Source organism: Euleptes europaea, chromosome 15, assembly GCF_029931775.1.
Source record: "Euleptes europaea isolate rEulEur1 chromosome 15, rEulEur1.hap1, whole genome shotgun sequence".
In the NCBI taxonomy this organism is placed as follows: domain Eukaryota; kingdom Metazoa; phylum Chordata; class Lepidosauria; order Squamata; family Sphaerodactylidae; genus Euleptes; species Euleptes europaea.
The window spans coordinates 35,409,382-35,429,685 of record NC_079326.1 but is presented as its reverse complement, the minus strand read 5'-3'; the positions used below and the strand labels follow the sequence as shown (position 1 = coordinate 35,429,685).

The following is a 20,304-nucleotide window of genomic DNA, read 5'->3' as shown; positions in this document are numbered from 1 at the left end:
CCCTGTAAACATAGTCTGCCTAGTAAACATTGGGATGTGACGTCACCCTATGGGTCAGGAATGACCGGTGCTTGCACAGGGGACTACCTTTACCTTTAAGCAACTTGAGGGCATGACCCAGCCAAAATGAAGCACTTAAGTGCCAATGGGAGAGATTTGCAGTACTGCTCTTACCAGAGTTATATCCTTCTAAGCGCTGTTTTGGATTGCACTGTGGAAGAAAGTGGACTGCAAAGTGTGAGCACTTTGACAAGATTGTGCCCTGAATATTTTTGTTGACAATGAAGTATGGGGTTGGGTCTCCATTTAACTTCCTGCACTGGCAGAAGACTCTTTGTGTAGGAGAAAGCTTTGCCCCTCGCAGAACAGTGCCATAGAATCCAACCTGTAGTTCCCACGCCCAATAACATAGCCTAGTTAAGATGTCATAAGAAGAGTTGGTTTTTATATGCCAACTTTCTCTACCACTTAAGGGAGATGCAAACCGGCTTACAATCACCTTCCCTTCCCCTCCTCACAACAGACACCCTGTGAGATGGGTGGGGCTGAGAGAATGTGATTTGCCCAAGGTCACCCAGCTGGCTTCATGTGTAGGAGCGGGGAAACAAATCCAGTTCACCAGATTAGCTCCACCTCCCATGTGGAGGAGTGGGGAATCAAACCGGGTTCTCCAGATCACACTCCACCGCTCCAATAAGAATGGTTGCCAGCTCTGGGTAGAGCCTACGGAAGGTAGGGTTTGGGGAGGGGAGGGACCTCATTGGGATATAATGCCAGAGTCCATCCTCCAAAACATCCATTGCCTCCAGGAGAACTGATCTCATTAGCCTGGAGATCAGTTTTATAATTATGGGATATCTCATGAACACATGAAGCTGCCTTATACTAAATCAGACCCCTGGTCCATCAAAGTCAGTATTGTCTACTCAGACCGGCAGCGGCTTGCCAGGGTCTCAGTCAGGGGTCTTTTACATCACCTACTTGCCTAGTCCCTTTAACTGGAGATGCGGGGGATTGAACCTGGGACCTCCTGCATGCCAAGCAAATGCTCTACCACTGAGCTACAGCCCTCCTCCCACCTGGAGGCTGGCAACCCTAGCATGGCCAAACCATGGTTTTGGTGTCAGGAACATGCTGTAGACATCCATGTACCTTGCAAAAACCCACTACCTTATCCACTTCTGAGTTCATTGTAAGCATAATTTACCATTGCCTTCCGATTCAGGCCAATTACTTCCTATTTCACATTATTACTTGATTCAATCCTGTAAGGGAGCAAACAAGTCCAGATGGAAATGTGCAAAGGGTGCTGAGTCCTTTGATTCACCACAATGGCCCTTCATGTTTTAGGGGTGAGGATGAAATGTGGTTAGGTTGGAAAGCTCAGAGCCACTGTGGTGTAGTAGCTGAATTAGAGAGAGCCAAGTTCATATCCTCATGAAGCTTATTGGGTAAACTTTGTCCAGTCATTTTCTCTCAGTCTAACCCACCTCAAAGGGTTATTGTGAGTATAAAAGGGGAAAGAACTATGTATACTGCTTTAAAGCCATCTCGTTTGCCTTGAACAATACCATTTTGACCTCTATGGTTTACTATAAGCCATCCGTGTATAATTACAGTGGGAATCTTTATTCAGTCCGAGGGGGGGGGGGAAACATTTAAAAGCCGCCAAGCTAAAGGGTTTCCTTCATTCTGAGCATGAGTCTGGTCAGCTGATGGGTCATGCGCATGTAGCTTAGGGTGTAGCTTTAAATATCACTAGTTAGAGATTTTCTGAACTACTGACCCATTAGTGGTATAGGAAAACAATATGACATACTCACCGACTCCAATCCAATCCATACAAATAAGATAAGAGTTTGCTATGAGGGCCACAAATCCTCCACAGCAGACAGCTATGCAAAGCGATCTGATGCTGGGAATTTTCTGCCCTTGTCAAAAGCGAGAGCCCAAACCAAGAATCCTTTTCTCTCTCCTACTGAGCATCTATTTGTCAAAGGCCATGGAAATGATCCATGAATGTATCTATGAATAAGGGTGAATTTATACACATTTGTGAGAGCCAGCGTGCTGTAGTGGTTTGGAGCGGTGGACTCTAATGTGGAGAACCGAGTTTGATTCCCCACTCCTCCACATGAGCGGCAGAGGCTAATCTGTCGAACTGGGTTGGTTTCTCCATTCCTACACATGAAGCCAGCTGGGTGACCTTGGGGTAGTCACAGCTCTCTTAGACCTCTCTTAGCCCCATCTACCGCACAGGGTGTCTATTGTGGGGAGGGGAAAGGAAAGTGATTGTAAACCAATTTTATTATTCCTTAAATGGTAGAGAAAGTCAGCATATAAAAACCAACTCTTCTGCTGCTGCAGGGGGGTTAATGATTTTATTATATGATTATACTTTAACTCACAGAAAATGTAGCAATTTTGTTGTATAAAATTATCTGCTAGCTAGAATTCTGGTGATCTGGTGCATCGGTACTAAGCTAATAATTCATAATCCTCACAAGGCTCCATCTAACACATGTAAATGATTGTCAACTCTCCTGAAAAAGATGTACTAAACAGGAAGCCTTTTCCTTCTCTGTGTAATGCCCAGATATTTTGTATTTGGGTATCTGACAAGCCAAGAACATATTCATGTTAGGTTCAATGTCACCCCTAAGCAATGTTACTGAATCTTTTCAGGGATTTCTCCATAAAGCCTTTTGCACAATGAATAAATGAATGAATGAAATATATATGCAATAAAATATTTTTAAAGCAAGAATGATCAAAGTGATCCTAACACAAAACATGAGAGACAAAGTATCTTAGGCTGAGTTACAGTAGCCTAAACCCATTGTTTTCAGATTTAGACTGGAGTAACTCTGCATAGGATTGCATTGGAATACGTGGATTGCCATTAATGTGTTATGTCTACAGTTCTTTGTACATTTGTTAATAGTTAAATAACCACAGCCCAACTTCATAAGCCTTTTGTGTGGATAACCAAACCAGTTTGTTTGCAAAGCCCACTCATCTTCCTTCCAGGTGCTTTCCCCTCACCACGCATGTTGTTTCAGATGCTGAAATAACAGCACAGGGTACAAAATCCAGCTGCTTGTGAACTGGTTCCTGAGGTTATCAAGTGTCTGCTGAAAAACTGTCATAGCAACCCAATCGCACTTTAGAAAATGAAGACTGGTGATGCCTCTTGTATAAGCTTTGAAAGTTCATTGCATGTATGGATATACAGTGGTGTTTTCAAGTTTAATTTCACAAACCTGTAGTTCAGGGCTACAATCCTGTGCATGCTTACCTGTAAGTAAGCCCCACCAAAGTGTGCAGGATTTGCTTCTATGAGTGCACATGCACGTGGTCAGTGCTGCAAGTTGGTTAAGAATTTAGCTCCTGTTCTGGATAATACCATTTTATATACCATATGAGGCCCTAGCGGGGTTGCCAGCTCCAGGTTGGGAAATATCTGGAGATTTTGGGGGGTGGAGCCTGAGGAGGGCAGGGTTTGGCGAGGGGAGGGACTTCAATGCCAAACAGTCCAATTGCCAAAGCAGCCATGTTCTCTGCGGGAACTGGTCTCTGCTGCCTGGAGATCAGTTGTAACAGCGAGAGATCTCCAGCCACCACCTGGAGGTTGAGGAAACAATAGTACAAGGCTCAATCAATCATTTGCAAAAACATGTATTGACAATTACAATAGTGAAAGTGCAGAGAGTGCTAAAAAGGAAACATCAAAAAATCTAACAACGATGATCTTAAGAGTTAATAAATATGTTTAGGTCAATAAATATAATTCATTGAAAGGTCATTGGGACTCTACAAAAGTTCATAATAAATATGTTCTTTGCTTGTTTAGGAAGAACGGAAGTCGGGAGGAGACGGAAAGCGGTCCAGATGCCTTGCGTTTTCGCCGCCCCCACGGGCGGCTTCTTCAGCTCTCCGTTCGAAATAGAAACAATTCTCCTGCAAAAATAAATATATACTATACTACAAACTTTTCTAGTCTTCTACCTTTTTAGATTTCTGCAATGTGCTACAAGACATTATTTTTTAAAAACGTTATTTTTAAACAGTATTTTAAACAATATTTTAAAACAATATTAAACAACAACATAGATACAACTTTCCTACCTTCAATGTATATTCAGAAATTTCTTACAAGCATGCTTCTCAAGCAGACTCTCCTTGCTCCCAACAGGGTTGCTCAGTGAAAGTGCATGTTAACAATAGTTAGTACTAGTGCATATTTCTCTCAGCACCACCTGGAGGTTGGCAACCCTAGTAAGGGCAGAAAGGAAGAGGAGAAAGATTCTATCAATAAATAAAATAAATATGCACATCCATCAGTTATTTGCTTCCTACTAGGTACCATCAGCCAGATTTTACTTTGAAAATTACTACCTATTTAAAGCAAGAGTCCAAAGCAGCCCTTTTCTCCAGGGAAACTGATGATCAGTCATAATAGCAGATCTCCCGCTAGTACCTGGAGCTTGGAAACCCTGAATTCTATGCACGCACACACATACCACCGAGTAAACGGGCAGGAACATTTAGCATGCCTCATTTGGAGGTGTGGGCAGCATTACAGTGCAATGGTAAGCATGCTTACTTGGTAGTCACCCTCACTTTCTCCATCTGTCCTGGAGAAAAAATGTCCTACCCCTTTAATAGGGGCTTAATGTTGGGAAATGGAAGGGGAGCTGTTCATGGCAAGGGGGAAACAAAAGCCCTTTAAGCCTGGATTAAAGGGAACACAAGGTAGGGAGTCTCTCCCCTAGGGTTGCCAGCTCCAGGTTGGGAAATTCCTGCAGATTTGGGGGTGGAACCTGAGGAGGGTGGGGTTTGGAGAGGGGGGGACTTCAGCGCCATAGAATCAAATCGCCAAAGAAGCCATTTTCTCTAGGTGAACTGATCTCTTTCGGCTGGAGATAAGTGGTAATAGTAGGAGATCTACAGCTAGTACCTGGAGATTGGCAACCCTACTCTCCCCGGACCCCATCCTGTCCTCCATAATATATGACTCTCCAGATCACAGTTTGGTACTCTCTATAAGGCAGCTTATTGAGTTCAGATAATTCACAGTGGGTAGCCGTGTTAGTCTGTCTGCAGTAGTAGAAAAGGGCAAGAGTCCAGGAGCACCTGAAAGACTAACAAGAATATTTTCTGGTAGGGTATGAGCTTTCGTGAGCCACAGCTCACTTCTTCAGAGAGCTGTATCTAGCTGTATCTGAAGAAGTGAGCTGTGGCTCACGAAAGCTCACACCCTACCAGAAAATGTTTTTGTTAGTCTTTAAGGTGCTCCTGGACTCTTGCCCTTTTCTACTCTTGAGTCCAGAGTATGCCCAGCATAGAATCGTAGAGTTGGAAGGGACCCCCGAGGCCATCTAGCCCAGACCCCTGCCCACTGCAGGAAACTCCCAACGACCTCCCCCCGCACACCCCCAGGGACCCCTACTCCGTGCCCAGAAGATGGCCAAGACGCCCTCCCTCCCATCATCTGCCTAAGGTCATAGAACCAGCACCGCTGACAGATGGCCACCTAGCCTCTTCTTCAAAGAAGCTCCACTCCTTTCCCAGTGGCTCACTGCTGTTGCCCCCCGCTTCTCGCTTGGGTCTGGGGTCTTTCCCTCTCTCTGCCCGGCTGCGACCCTCCCACCGCAGCGGTCGGCTCCGTCCACGTGAGCGCCTGGCCGCCCCGCGGCCAAGTTAACCCCCGATGGCCCGTGGCTGACCCTTTGTCGCCGCCTCTCGGTCCGGAGAGCCTCTTCGGAGCGCGAAGCCCCTTGCCGGCTCTGCCCAGGAGAGCAGCCGCAACCCCCAGCGGGCCGGAACCGGAGCGAGACCCGCCATGGAGGAGCGCGCGCCGCCCCCCCCGTCGCCTTTGCCCAGCCCTGCGCGCCAGGTAAGCCGCTGGCCTGGCTCTCCCTGCTCCGCAGGCACAACTTGGGTCGGGAGCGCCCCGAACCGGCTCGTGGCAACCTGATTCTTCGTCTGCACATGCTGCGGACAAAGCGCGTGCTGTGCACGGCCGGGCGCTTTTTAAAAAAATGATTATTTTAAAAATGATTTTAAAAATAATTATTTTTAAAATAACTGTTTTTAAAATAATTTTTAAAATAACTTTTTAAAATAATTTTTAAAATAACTGTTTTTAAAATAATTTTTAAAATAATTGTTTTTATAAAAAATTATTATACTTTTATAATTATTTTATAATTATTTTTAAAAATAATTTTAAAAATAATAACAAAAAATTTTTTTATTTGAAACTTTCACAAACAAACACGCTTTTTCATTTAAATCTTTCAACGACAATCTCAAACGGCTGAATCACAGTTGCTCTTCAGACTAAAGGCGGTGCATTTACCTGGGCTGGATAAAGACCTTGCATTCCTGGCTCATGACCAATGCTGATTTCTCCACCCCCATCGCTCCCCTGGACATCACAGACTCTTCTGCAGGCCACCCCATATCCCATCACGCCTGCTATTCACATAGATATACTGTTCACATTGACATACTAATGCTTGTCTGAATTCACTCTACTTAAAGACAGATGGATTCACATTCTAGCTGTATCTGAAGAGGTGAGCTGTGGCTCACGAGAGCTCAGACACTGCCAGAAAATATTTTTGTTAGTCTTTAAGGTGCTACTGGACTCTGGCCCTTTTCTACTACTGCAGACAGACTAACACGGCGACCCACTGGGAATTATCTTCAGAATTCAGCTATGCTTTGGAGGTGAAAGAATTCAGCAGTTTATATTACAGTTGATATTCAAACTAAAGTCAATGCATTTACCTGGGCTGAATAAAGACCTTGCATTCCTGGCTCATGAGCAATGCTGATTTCTCCACACCCATCTCTCCCCTGGACATCACAGACTCTTCTGCAGACCACCCCTAATCCCATCACGCCTGCTATTCACATTGACATACTAATGCTTGTCTGAATTCACTCTCCTCTACTTAAAGACAGATGGATTCACATCCTAGCTGTATCTGAAGAGGTGAGCTGTGGTTCACGAAAGCTCAGACCCTGCCAGAAAATATTTTTGTTAGTCTTTAAGGTGCTACTGGACTCTTGCCCTTTTCTACTATAACAATCTCAGTTATTCAGATGCATACAGTGTGAGCAATCTTTCAGGGAGTTCTTTTTGGATTAATCACTCATGTCATACTGGACATTTGTTTCATCAATAATCTATCTAAATCCTTTATCCATATTTCCACTACTTTCTGGGCTATCTATCAAAGCAATGCTAAATACTTGATACTTAATACAATTCATATTTCCCATTCTATGCTTCGCTTTTATTCTGCGGCTGCTGCTCTAAACTTAACTGTTTCGGCCAGGCGGTTTTTAATAACCTGCCTGCGAGGAGTCTCCAGCCCCAAGGGCAGGACAGAGCCGTCCCTTCGACGTTGCTGTGGGGGTTACCAGTTTGTATTCCCAGCGATGTCTCAAGAGTTTGGAAATGTTATCAAAAACACCGCTTTAAAAGGGTTTTTGGATACTACGGCTTATAAATGGTTGGGAAACGTCTTCACAGCTAAACAAACAAACAACCAAACAAAGTGTGAACAGTATTTTTTATAACGTTTTCAAACTCTTAATACATCGCTGGGAATACAAGTGCAGTAACCCCCTCGGTGGCTGTAACGTTGCAATCTTAAGGGTCCCGAGAACGTTTAGAATTGCAGCACTGGGACCACCGAGAAGCCTTAATGGAAGCTCTGTGAATGGTGGTGGTGGGGGAATATCACTGAGCTCCCAGGGTCTATCTGTAAGGCAGGGTAGCCATGCTACGCACACTTTATCCGGGAGTCCTCCTCCCCCGTTGGAGAAAGTGAGGGTGACTACCAAGTAAGCATGCTTACCATTGCACTGTAACGCTGCCCACGCCTCCAAATAAGGCATGCCAAGCTCCAGGTACTAGCTGAAGATCTGCTATTACAACTGATCTCCAGCGGGTAGAGATCAGTTCCCCTGGAGAGAATGGCCGCTTTGGACTCTATGGCGTTGAAGTCCCTCCCCTCCCCAACCCCTGCCCTCCTCAGGCTCCACCCCAAAAACCTCCCACCAGCGGCAAAGAGGGACCTGGCAACCCTAATAGAATCTCAGCCTTGATGTTCTAAATATGACTGTGATGGTATTATAATACCTGGTGGATTCCCCATCGTAATTTCTTTTCTGGTTTGTTTTCGGTTTTAAACCCACAAGTGCCAGTTTTTGGGTTCTCCATGAAATTCAGGTTGGCTCTGTTTCAGGGGAAATTATGACAGTGGGAAACTCGGCTGTTGTGTGCGTGTGAGCTAACTCTTTAGTCCTGATATCAATTTTGCTATGTTGAAATAGGAGGAAACAGATGAAAGGACAAGCCTGATTTACGAACCAAGGAATAAACAAGGAACAAGTAACTTTTCATCAGCTGCTTTTAACATTATCAACTCTATCATAGGTTCTGGTATAATAGGTAAATATGTCCCCTAAAATTTATTATTTTGCTGGCTTTATTATTAGTAGTAGTAATTTATACCGATTTTATTGTAGTACACGTCATAAGAGTACTAAGGCCTAACTCAGTCATTATAAATTTTACTGTATTTAAATATTTAAAAGCCTACTTTTCTCCCAAACAAATGGAACCCGTGGGGGGCAACAAAACAAATCCACTAAATTAAAAAAAAAATCATTCCAACTAGAAGAAGAGAAGCGTCGGTTTTTATACCCCTCGTTTCTCTACCTTTAAGGAGTCTCAGAGCAGCTTACAATAGCCTTCCCTTCCCCTCCCCCCCAACAGGCACCTTGTGAGGTAGGTGGGGCTGAGAGTGTTCGGAGAGAACTGTGACTAGCCCAAGGTCACTCAGCAGGCTTCGTGTGGAGGAGTAGGGAATCGAACCTGGTTCTCCAGATTAGAGTCCACCGCTTATGAGGAAGAGTGGGGAATCAAACCTGGTTCTCCAGATGTAGAGTTTACCGCTCTTAACCACTACACCACGCTGGCTCTCAGCTAGTACATAGTGAGATAATAATTGAAACTTGCATCAATTTATATTTTCATTTGCTTATATTTGTCTAGAAAAGAGGGTGGAACAGACGGCACATGATATTGCCCTTGGGGTTCCTATGCAATTTGGACTAGAAAATAGAAATATAAGGTTGCCAAGTGGCCTGAAGAAAAATGTCCCTTTTCTTTAATATTTATTTATTTGAAAAAATTTCTATGCGGTCTTTCTACCTCAACAGGACCCTCAAGGCAGTGAACATCAAAACATTAAAACAGCATTAAAAATAAAGTATGCATAAAATAACTGAATAAAAACACATAACACTAAAACCAAGGAGGACGGCCGGTAACAGTTATCGGAGGGTATGCCAAAGAAAACAAAAAAAGTCTTCACCCAATGGCAGAAAACAATGACTGAGGGAGACAGACAAATCCCCCTGGGAAGTGAGTTTAAGAGTCTTGGCACCAAGACCAAGAAGGCCCTTTCTTGGATTGCCATCCGTCTAGCCTCAGATGCCAGGAGCACCCAAAGTTGACTGGTGTGGATGGGTGCAGGCGGTCCTTATGAGAGCAGGCAGTCCTTAAGATATGCTAGTCCCAAGCTGTATTGGGCTTTATAGGCCAATACCAGCACCTTGAATTAGGTGGTGGTGTTTGTGGTGATGAAAACCTTGGCAGCAATTGTCTGAGTTGTCTTAAATGTCCCATTGGGAACAAGGCAGTCACTCAGTACCATTGTCTGAATTGCACTGAGGCTGGAAAGTGGCAGGACCCAAAGACACAGAGACTTAGGGAAAGGAGGGAGGCCGAAGGAGGAATGAAATCCTTAGACTGGAGGTTAGACGATAAAATAGCTTGAAGGATGACAGGAAGGCCAGAGAGTGGGCATTTGCGAGGGGAAAGAAAACTAGATGAGGGAAGCACAAAGAGGTCTGTAAAGGCCAGGCTCCGTGGAGATGAGGAAAGATGATGTTCAGATACTGGTTGGAATTCACCTACCTATTGGAAAAATGGGTAAACCAAACTTTATAAGGGATTACGTTGTATAACGATTCAAGAGATCTCCAGTACTAGTAAATGGATAGTAAAAGGATATTTGGACGATGGGAACAAAAAAAGTCAGAGGAAATGTTTTGTTCGATGGAAGGCATGCTTAATACGGGGGGAGTGGGGGAAAGAAGAGTTGTATTTATTTTTATTTGACTTCATTTTACACCACCTTTCTCCCCAGTGGAGTATTAGGAGATGTGCTTTTTACTCTACTGCTGTTAGGTATAGAGAAGTCACACTTTCTATGATTCACATTAATGAGCAGCAAGAATTTTGAAAGAAAAAAAAAGACCCCTCTCATCTAATTTTGTCTTCACAGGCCTGCCTTATTCTTTGAGGGAAGCTGGCTTTCCCTTAGGAATACTGCTGCTGCTGGGTGTGGCCTACATCACAGGTACCTTTTAAAAGCTATTGTCGTTACAAGGTGAAAATGTATAATACAGATTTTCGAAAATCAGTAGCGGTGGACAAAAGAACTAGATCTAGGAATGAGTGAAATCAGTAATAAGAGATTAGTGAAATCAGTAATAAGTATTGTCGAAGGCTTTCACGGTCAGAGTTCATTGGTTCTTGTAGGTTATCCGGGCTGTGTGACCGTGGTCTTGGTATTTTCTTTCCTGACGTTTCGCCAGCAGCTGTGGCAGGCATCTTCAGAAGAGTAACACTGAAGGACAGTGTCTCTCAGTGTCAAAGTGTGTAGGAAGAGTAATATATAGTCAGGAGGGGGTTGGGTTTGAGCTGAGTCAACCCCCTTCTGACTATATATTACTCTTCCTACACACTTGACACTGAGAGACACTGTCCTTCAGTGTTACTCCTCTGAAGATGCCTGCCACAGCTGCTGGCGAAACGTCAGGAAAGAAAATACCAAGATCACGGTCACACAGCCCGGATAACCTACAAGAATCAGTAATAAGTCTTTATTGATACTAATCTTTTGAGATTGTATTTATTTAAAAGTATTTGTTTGTTGATTTGTCTACTCTCTATTGTGTATTCTGACCCGCAGGAGCTCTCTGGGATCTCAGGTTAATCACCTACTACTGATGCTTTTAAATTGGAGATACCAGGGATTGAACTTGGGACCTTCTGCGTATACAAAGCAGATGCTCTACCACTGAGCTGTGGCCCCTTCCCCAAACATGTTATGGACCCTAGTGAAGCACACAGGGATCATGCAGCTCTTTTAACTGTTACCAAAACTAGCAAGGCTGCCTGTATCCCTAGAAGCAACAGCCTGTCTCTCGGCAATCTTTTTGCTTGTTAGTTCACCTTCTGCAACAGTGAAGTTTTGCCCTTGCTGCCAACTGCTTGCTCTCAACAAAGCGAATACCCTAGCAACAGCACGACTCCTCTAGCTTCTCCCATTGCAGGGAGACAGAGTGCTTCTGATGTTCGAAGGAGCTCCTGAGCAGGCATAGCAGCAAATGCAGCAGTAGCTTGCTGCTATAGGCCCACTGGTTTTATTTGGACATATACTATTGAAGTAAATGGTGCTGCGTCCACTCTTTCAAAGAAAGGTGATCAACATATGGTCTGTGCATGCTATGGGGCTCTAGGATTCATTACAGTGAGGATTCTGAGCAAGAAAAGGGTTTCCAAATAAGTATTATAGGTATAGCTTTCAATGTTAGCAGGCATCGAGTTGGATCCTATTAATTTTTCCACTGGCGAAAGAGGGAGGAGGGCTCACTTTTGACCAGCAAAAAAGTTGTGCTGGTGATTATGCGACTCGCATAGATAAAAGCCCCCTGAGATAGGGGCTGGAGGGCGGAGGGGAAGCAGGTGAGACCAAGTGGGAAAAAAATCAGTAGCATCCAGTCCTTACTGTCTCAAAATCCTTCAACGTCAACCTGCCTGTTTAGAACGTAAGATGTTCAGTTACATCAGATCAAGGGGCCTCTAAACCACCAACTCTATTTCCCACAGTTGCTAAAGGAATGGTTCTAGAAATGCAGAAGCAGAACATGAAAGAATTAGCCATGCCTTGCTATTGCTATCAAGCCAATGGTATCCACTTACTGCTGCCTCCAAAGATATGTTGGGGTCACTGGGGATGTGGGGGGAGGGAGGTAGTTGTTAGTTTCCTGCATTGGGCAGGGGGTTGGACTAGATGACCCTGGTGGTCCCTTCCAACTCTATGATTCTATGATATGGTTCCCCTTAGCCATCTTGGCTAATAGCTATTGATATACCTCTCCTCCATGAATTTGTTTAGTCCCCTTTAAAGGCCAATTGAGCTAGTGGGCATCACCAGACCTTGAAGCAGTGAATTCCATGCATGGCTGATACATTTTGCAAGGGATTTTTTTTAGCATGTCCTTAATCTACAGAAGCAGGTTCATTGGGTGACCCTCAGATTCTAGTATTACAGAAAGAGCTGTCTTTTGATTCTAAAACTACAAAGATTCAACAATCCTAATATATTTTCAGAACAGCCATCTTATTTTGCATCCTACACTGGTTGTGAGAAGTGCCGTAAAGTTGCAGTTGACTTACGGCGACCCCGTAGGGGTTTTAAGACAAGATATGAACAGAGGTGGCTTGCCATTGCCTGCCTCGGCATAGCAACCCTGGACTTGCTTGGTGGTCTCCCATCCAAGTACTAACCAGGACTGACCCTGCTTAACTTCTGACGAGATCCGGCTGGCCTGGACCATACGGGTTAGGGCCAACTACAAAGATTTAACAATCCTGATATATTTTTAGAATAGCCACCTTTTGTTTTGATTCCTGCACTGTAAAAGTAATATTCTAGAAATATACATATTCCCAAATTCCAAATTTATACATTATTAGAGAGGCATGCTTGTCACTTCCTTGTGATCAGGTTAGCATGGTTCTGGTAATGACATAAAAATGTTCCAAAGATACAGGAAGTTCCCACATCAGCACCACGTCGTCCTGGGAGCCAGAGCTTAAGGCATAGGAACTTCCCACATCATCTGCCCAGCGGATGTCATTCAAAATGGTATCAGAGCAGTGTGGGATGGCAATTGTACCCCTCCAGAATACATTACCCCCTCAGCTCTCCAGTTCCCAAGTGCTTCAAACTGTACACATCATACCAAGTGTCTGTTAAGAACACAACATCATTTCTGAAAAGCTTCTCTGTGCTGCCAATTATGACAGAATTGCCTTATCTACCATGCAGAAATTCCATGGGCTTCAGGGATTTAGCTTCTTGTAACGAATTCCGCTGTGAACTGAACTTGAAAGCCATAGTGACATTATTCAGATTTACATACACATCCTCCAATTCAATCCACAGCGCAACAATAGATTTCAAGTGCACAGAATTGTAAAATATTGTCTGTCTGAGTGACGACCAAACTGGGTAGTCTCACATCCCAATACAATATCCTCGCAACAATATAATCCCACACGACAAACCAGTTGCACCCATTTCCATTATGCATTGCATTCCTGGCGAAGAAGCAACGGAAAGGAAAGGTGACAATATGCAGATATATGAATTGTTCATTAACGCCACATCAAAGAGGACTGATGCAACCTGCAGGACTGACAGGGCCTGGGAGAATGACCCTCTGGTCCAGCAATGTGCTGATCAAATAGAGCCACCTTATTTCTGACCTATAAAATAAAATACTCTAGAAAGAACTGTGGATTAGTCACTGCTGTCGGAAGATATTATTAAATGCTTCGTGCAGTGCAAGTGTAGCAAGAAGCTCCAGACCACACCACCCTGAATTTATCCAATCTTGTCTGACCTCAGAAGCTAAGCAAGGTTGGACCTGATTAGGACATAAGAAAGGCCATGCTGGATCAGACCAAGGTCCACCAAGTCCAGCAGTCTGTTCACACAGTGGCCAACAAGGTGCCTCTAGGAAGCTCACAAAAAAGACAACTGCAGCAGCATTGTCCTGCCTGTGTTCCACAGCACCTAATATAATAGGCATACTCGTCTGATCCTGGAGAGAATAAGTATGCATTATGACTAGTATCCATTTTGACTAATAGTCGTGGATAGCCCTCTCCTCCCTGAACATGCCCACTCCCCTCTTAAAGCCTTCCAAGTTGGCAGCCATCACCACATCGTGGGGAAGGGAGTTCCACAATTTAACTATACGTTGTGTGAAGAAATACTTCCTTTTAATCTGTTTTGAATCTGTCACCCTCCAGCTTCAGCAGATGACCTCGCGTTCTAGTATTATGGGAGAGTGAGAAAAGCTTCTCCCTGTCCACTCTCTCCATACCATGCATAATTTTACAGAACTTTATCATGTCTCCCCTTAACCGCCTTCTTTCCAAGCTAAACAACCCTAAGCGTTTAACCGCTCCTCATAGGGCAGTTGTTCTAGCCCCCTGATCATTTTGGTTGCTCTTTTCTGCACCTTCTCAAGCTCTGCAGTATCATACTTGAGTGGAAACTCCTGCTGTTCCTGTTCGTTTTTCGCAAGGGAAAATTCAAAGGAAATATTCACGTCAGGTCAGCGTGGATTGGATACCAAGAGATCCATGCATGGGTCTTCTCAGCATCTTCTAAAAATGAAATAGCAGCTGCATAAGGCCCCTATATTGACCCACAGTATTGTGGGGGGGAGAGACCTTCTTCCCTGCCAGGGCTACTGATGGCCAGCTTGGGCCCCCAGTCAAATAGTCCCTCTTGACATTCCTTACAATTATATGACTTTCCTGGTTCTTTGGGCCTCCAGGATGACCCTGGAATTTTGACCCTGTGCAGTTTTGTCAATCAAAACTGATCCCTCCACCCTGCTGGTAGGAGAGGGAAAGCATGGTACCCAGGATGTCCTGACCTGGATAGGCACCGCTAGCCTGATCTTGTCAGATCGGAAGCTAAGCAGCGTCAGCCCTGGTTAGTATTTGGATGGGAGACCACCAAGGAATACCAGGGTCACTATACAGAGGAAGGCAATGGCAAACTATCTTGAATGTCTCTTGCTTTGAAAACCCTATGGGGTTGCCATAAGTCATGTGGGACTTTCCACCACCACCACCACCACCACCACCACCACCACCACCACCACCTCAGAAGCACATCTGATCTGCGTCACATGTAGTCTGCTTCTTTGTTATATTTAAAAAAATAGTGCCAAAAAGAGGTTGCTACTAATAGAACCGTATCATCTCTGTCTCCATTACAGACTATTCTATTATCTTGCTGATTAAAGGAGGGAACCTATCTGGTGCAAACAGCTATCAGTCGCTGGTCAATAAAACATATGGCTTTATAGGATACCTGCTTCTTTCAGCTCTCCAGTTTTTATACCCTTTTATTGGTAAGGTCCTGTTTCAATGTTAAGAAACCATTTTGCACAACATGGAAAAAGAAAACTATATAGGTTTTGGCTAGTTCAGTTTTGGAAGTATTTGCTTGTTCTGTAAGGGAGTGGATAAGCTTGGACTGTAGATGGTTTATAGTTAAATTACAGGAGTTTTACTGTTTCTCAGCACTTCTAGACTCTTGGAAGCTATCTTAAAGCTTTGAATGTTCCTGATTTGGGTTGAAAGTGACACAATTTAAAAGCAGTTTAAAAAAAATGTTCTGAGGCAACCACAGAATTCAACAAGATTGATCTAACTGCTTTGATTACTTTTTCAGGTTTTCTTGACTGCTGTAAAAAAAAAAAGCAGAAATATTTAAAAGGATTCCATTTGTAAAAACTAGGCTGAAACTGACATCAGGGCTTGTGAAGAACTGCTTGATGAAGGATGGTATTGTGAATCTCAGCCTGATCCTTTGTATGTTTATTTGGAATTAAGTTCCATAGAGTTCGCTGTGTCTTACTTTGAAGTAAGCGAGCACAAAACAGCAGCTTATAATACTCAACACTGCAAGCATGGGGAAAGCACAGCTTGACACATGTAATTTTGTAGATTAAATGTGTGTTTGGACCTTCTTTACCTTTTTAAAAAAACATTAGTAACAAAGAACCTTCTGCATTTTTTAAAGCAATGATTAGCTACAACATTATAACAGGAGATACGCTGACAAAAGTTTTTCAGAGAATTCCTGGTGGTGAGTATAATTTTTTCTTTGTTCTTTCTGCTGTCAATTAGGAATGTTGGTCAAAAATATCTCTGTATGAACTGGCTGCTCAAAGAGCTTTTAACTCTTAAGAAGCTTGTTTTATACTGACATCTGGCATTCTTTGCTGATTTGGTACCTAGTACAAAATCTGAGCCCTGACCTGGATGACCCAGGCTAGATCTTGGAAGCCATGCAGATTCAGCACTGGTTAGTACTTGTGTGGGAGACCACCAAAGAAGTCCAGGATTGCTATGCAGAGAAAGGCAATGGCAAATCACCTCTGTTTGCCTTGAAAACACTATGGAGTCACCATAAGTTGGCTGTGACTTGATGGTACTTTATATGCACACGCAAAATCTGGCTTTGCGCAGGGTCCTGAGAATCTCTGGCTTCATTTACTGCTATTCCTTTTTTATTCTGTTCTTCCTCACTGGTGATTTGGGTAGCCTGTACGGCAGTATTATTCACTCAATGGCTCCCCAATGTGGCACCTGCTGAAGTTTTAGGGAAGTTGGGCAAAGCTGTCACTCAGTTGGGCTCATAGTCAACATAAGAAGATAAGAAAATAAGAAAGGCCATGCTAGATAAGACCAAGGTCCATCAAGTCCAGCAGTCTGTTCACACAGTTGCCAACTAGGTGCCGCTAGGAAGCCCACCAACAAGACAACTGCAGCAGGATTGTCCTGCCTGTGTTCCACAGAACCTAATATAATAGGCATGCTCCTCTGATCCTGGAGAGAAGAGGTGTGCATCAGACTAGTATCCATTTTGACTAGTAGCCATTAATAGCCCTCTCCTCCCTGAACATGTCCACTCCCCTCTTAAAGCCTTCCAAGTTGGCAGCCATCCCCACATCCTGGGGCACGGAGTTCCATAATTGGGGTGTGGAATTGGGGTTTTCTTGGGGTGGAGCTTCTGCAGGGCTAAATGCATGGTATCTCCTACTAGCTGGCGCTTTCGAGCAACTCTACATAACCCCCATCTCATCATTTCAATTACTCCTCTGCCCCTGCCACCCCTGTTTGTTGCAAAAAATATACAAATGTTACAGAAACGATAAATGCTCTAGTTGGAGTGAAGCATAAAAATTGAGACCGTTCATGAAAAAATGAAGAAGCACACATCCCTCACAACTCCACCCCACCCCCCCAAATCTCACTTAGTAGGTGTTTTGTGTGTGTGTAAAACACTGTCAAGTCACGGCCAACTTATGGTGACCCCTTATGGAGTTTCCAAGTCAAGAGATTAACAGAGGTGGTTTGCCAGTGTTGGGAAAGAGCTTTCTCTGCTTGAGGCCCTGGAGAGTTGCTGCCAGTCAGGCAGGTGATACCGTGTCTGGTGACAGTACAAGGCAGCTTCATCAGTTCAATTTCTGTAAATTTATTCTGAGTATAGTTTGGGTATTGTTGGTGGAGAATTTTCTCTTGTCTCATTTCCTTTCTTAAAAAATGAAAGAAAAGGTGTCTTCTAAAAGCAGTGCTTGATGTTATCTTCCACTTTGATGCCATTCCTTTGTCAGTGCAATGTTTTAAACATGATTTCATAGTTTTTGAAAACAGATCTAAGTAATGATCCTACAGAAAAGACTTTAAAAAATAGTGTTTGAGCACTCCATTTTGTGTGTGTGTGTGTGCCCGCACATGTAGTGTATCTTATTAGCATAAGTTTTTCTTCGCTTGAAGTGCTCGTTACGTTTGACACATGATGACTCTGGGGATTTACAGGCAGACGTCAACTTTGAGTTCCCCGTGGGTGCTCACTTCTCAAGCTCGTAGGGCCCTGATTCTGAGCAGGGCTGCAATGCATGGGGATAAGGGATTTCTGCCTCCCAACCCCCCACTGAGCCATTTTTCAAAATTCAAATGCCCCTTGAGGGACATTATTTGCCCTGTTGGCAGCTGTACATGTAGCCCATCAGTGCAGCTGCCAAGGGGGCAAATACCACCTTCCCAGGGGTATTTGAGGTTGGTTAAACAGCACGGGGAGGAAGGTAGAAGCTTGTTTGCTGTCATTCCGATCTAAATCAGGGCCTGCATGTTTGTGTCAACAGGGAACTCATCGGACTCTCAGTCCCCATGGGAGTCACATGTCAATTGTAACATGTAGCATGGCTATTAGTTTATGTTGCCTTTCTGTTCTGTTTATAGGTTTGTTTTGTTTCTTTTAAACACCCAGCCCTCCCAGATTTCAAATTTCTGAATATTCACACTGAAAACTCATTGAAGTTTAATCAACAAATATCAATTTTTATGGGAATGTACCTATTAATTCTCTCTCTCTCTCTCTCTCTCTCTCTCTCTCTCTCTCTCTCTCTCTCTCTCTCTCTCTCTCTCTCTCTCTCTCTCTCTCTCTCTCTCTCTCTCTCCAGTTGATCAAGAGAGTTTACTTATTAGTCGCCATGTCATCATTGTGTTTGTCACCATTGTCTTCACTCTTCCTCTTTCTCTTTATCGGAATATATCAAAACTGGGGAAGGTAAGTCATTGCAGAAGCAGACTTTGTGATTGGCCACTGTGTGAACAGCCTACTGGACTTGATGGGCCTTGGTCTGATCCAGCATGGCTTTTCTTACATTCTTATGTCCATGTTCAGGAGGCAGGACCAGTGTACTCAGTAGCATGCTCTCTTCCCCTCCATGTTCATTGATTTGTTCTTTATATGTTGTGTGTTCTAACCTAGGAAGTTCCTTTGTATATTTCTTGCTTCTTCCCATCCTTCCTCATCTTGTTTTAGCAGTGTTTAAGTCCACTCTTGGTTTGTGTGTCCGACTGGACATTTTCCAAATCCAAGAAGTTTTCACTTGTGCTACATGTGCAGAGGAAGGAGGGATAGAATGTGGATTTAAGCCAGGATTTTGCCCCAAGCTGCACCCCATTCTTTTAAAAATAAGAGTTTTTAAATGTTAAAAGTATGGCTGTTATCTGGTAAACCAGTTTCTTTCTCTTATTTTCAGGTTTCTTTTCTCTCTTTGGTTTTAACAGTCGTCATCCTGGTTGTCGGAATTATAAGAACAATTACGTTTAGTTCTCAGATGTGAGTAATCGTATTTTTGGTTCTCCAAAACTCACATATAGTAATTTTTCAGGGAATTGAAAGCAGTTTTGAGAGGCTTTGTTTATGTATATCTTTCCATTCCAAGTATTCAAAACTGCTTAAAACATATTTAAAACAATGATAATAACGTACGTAAACAAGAACTAAGGTTACTAATAGCTATATTAAATGAGACCAATGTCAAAGAAAGATGTGCTATAAAAAACTCAATGTGGTTTTGTTTATGTGCTTACGTATTTCAGATATTTCTGAATGCTTTTGTTCAGGAAATGTAATACACTGAGGTTACTGAGTATATACCAGCATTTATTGAGTGATGATCCAACAGTGTCCTGACAAGAACTTAATTTTGGGAGGAAGCTCATGAAGCTTCTTTATATGGGCCTATTCCTGAAGGGAGTAAATCCACAGCAGCCAGGAGCAGCAGTAAGTCAGTATATTGGTCAACAGGGCTTCTCTCCCTGCCACCCACCCCACCCCGGCCATCCTTGTTACATCTAGGCTTCTAGAAAACCAATAATAATAATAATTAAGCAACGGATCTGGGATCTGGCCTTTCAGTCAGACAGGACCTGGTTTCAGCGGTACCCTTTTGTATTGCACCATACCAAGAATCTTTTGCCAGCAGTTCAATCCTAAGGAGAGTTACTCCAGTCTAAGCCTATTGAAATGAATAGGCTTCGACTGGAGTAACTCTCTTTAGGAATACACCATTAGAGATTCCTAAGTACCGAAGAATCTTCACGTTGGCACATTTCAATGCCTTGCCCTCAGTTTTTCTGGAAGGCAAATATCTTTGCATTCCTTATTCCCAATGGGTTTACCCTTTTCAAATGGGAGAGGCAGTTGACCATGTATTATTACACTGTCCCTGCTATACGTTCCCAATATATTACGCCAATTTTAATAAATTCCCCAGGAAGATCAGCACAGTTCTATACTTCCTTCTCCTTTCAGACTTCTCTAAATAAATTACATGTAATGTGACAAAATTGTGCATAATGGCACATGTAGTGAGCCATTATGGTGTAGAGGTTAAGAGCGGTGGACTCTAATCTGGAGAACTGGGTTTGATTCCCCACTCCTCCACATGAGCGGCAGACGCTAATCTGGGGAACCGGGTTGGTTTGCTCACTCCTGCACATAAAGCCAGCTGGGTGACCTTGGGCTAGTCACAGTT

At 43.5% G+C, this 20,304-nt stretch overlaps 1 protein-coding gene across 1 annotated transcript in view; it reads left to right on the top strand.

Moving 5' to 3' along the window:
* Window positions 1-5,853: 5,853 nt before the first annotated feature.
* SLC38A11 (solute carrier family 38 member 11) overlaps window positions 5,854-20,304 on the top strand; it is a 34,455-nt gene continuing 20,004 nt past the window's right edge. The window contains exons 1-6 of the mRNA XM_056861539.1: window positions 5,854-5,899; window positions 10,377-10,451; window positions 15,184-15,318; window positions 15,993-16,058; window positions 18,439-18,545; window positions 19,024-19,103. Of these exons, the coding sequence (XP_056717517.1) occupies window positions 15,995-16,058; window positions 18,439-18,545; window positions 19,024-19,103 (251 nt within the window). The 5' untranslated portion in view covers window positions 5,854-5,899; window positions 10,377-10,451; window positions 15,184-15,318; window positions 15,993-15,994. The remainder of the gene's footprint in view (window positions 5,900-10,376; window positions 10,452-15,183; window positions 15,319-15,992; window positions 16,059-18,438; window positions 18,546-19,023; window positions 19,104-20,304) is intronic.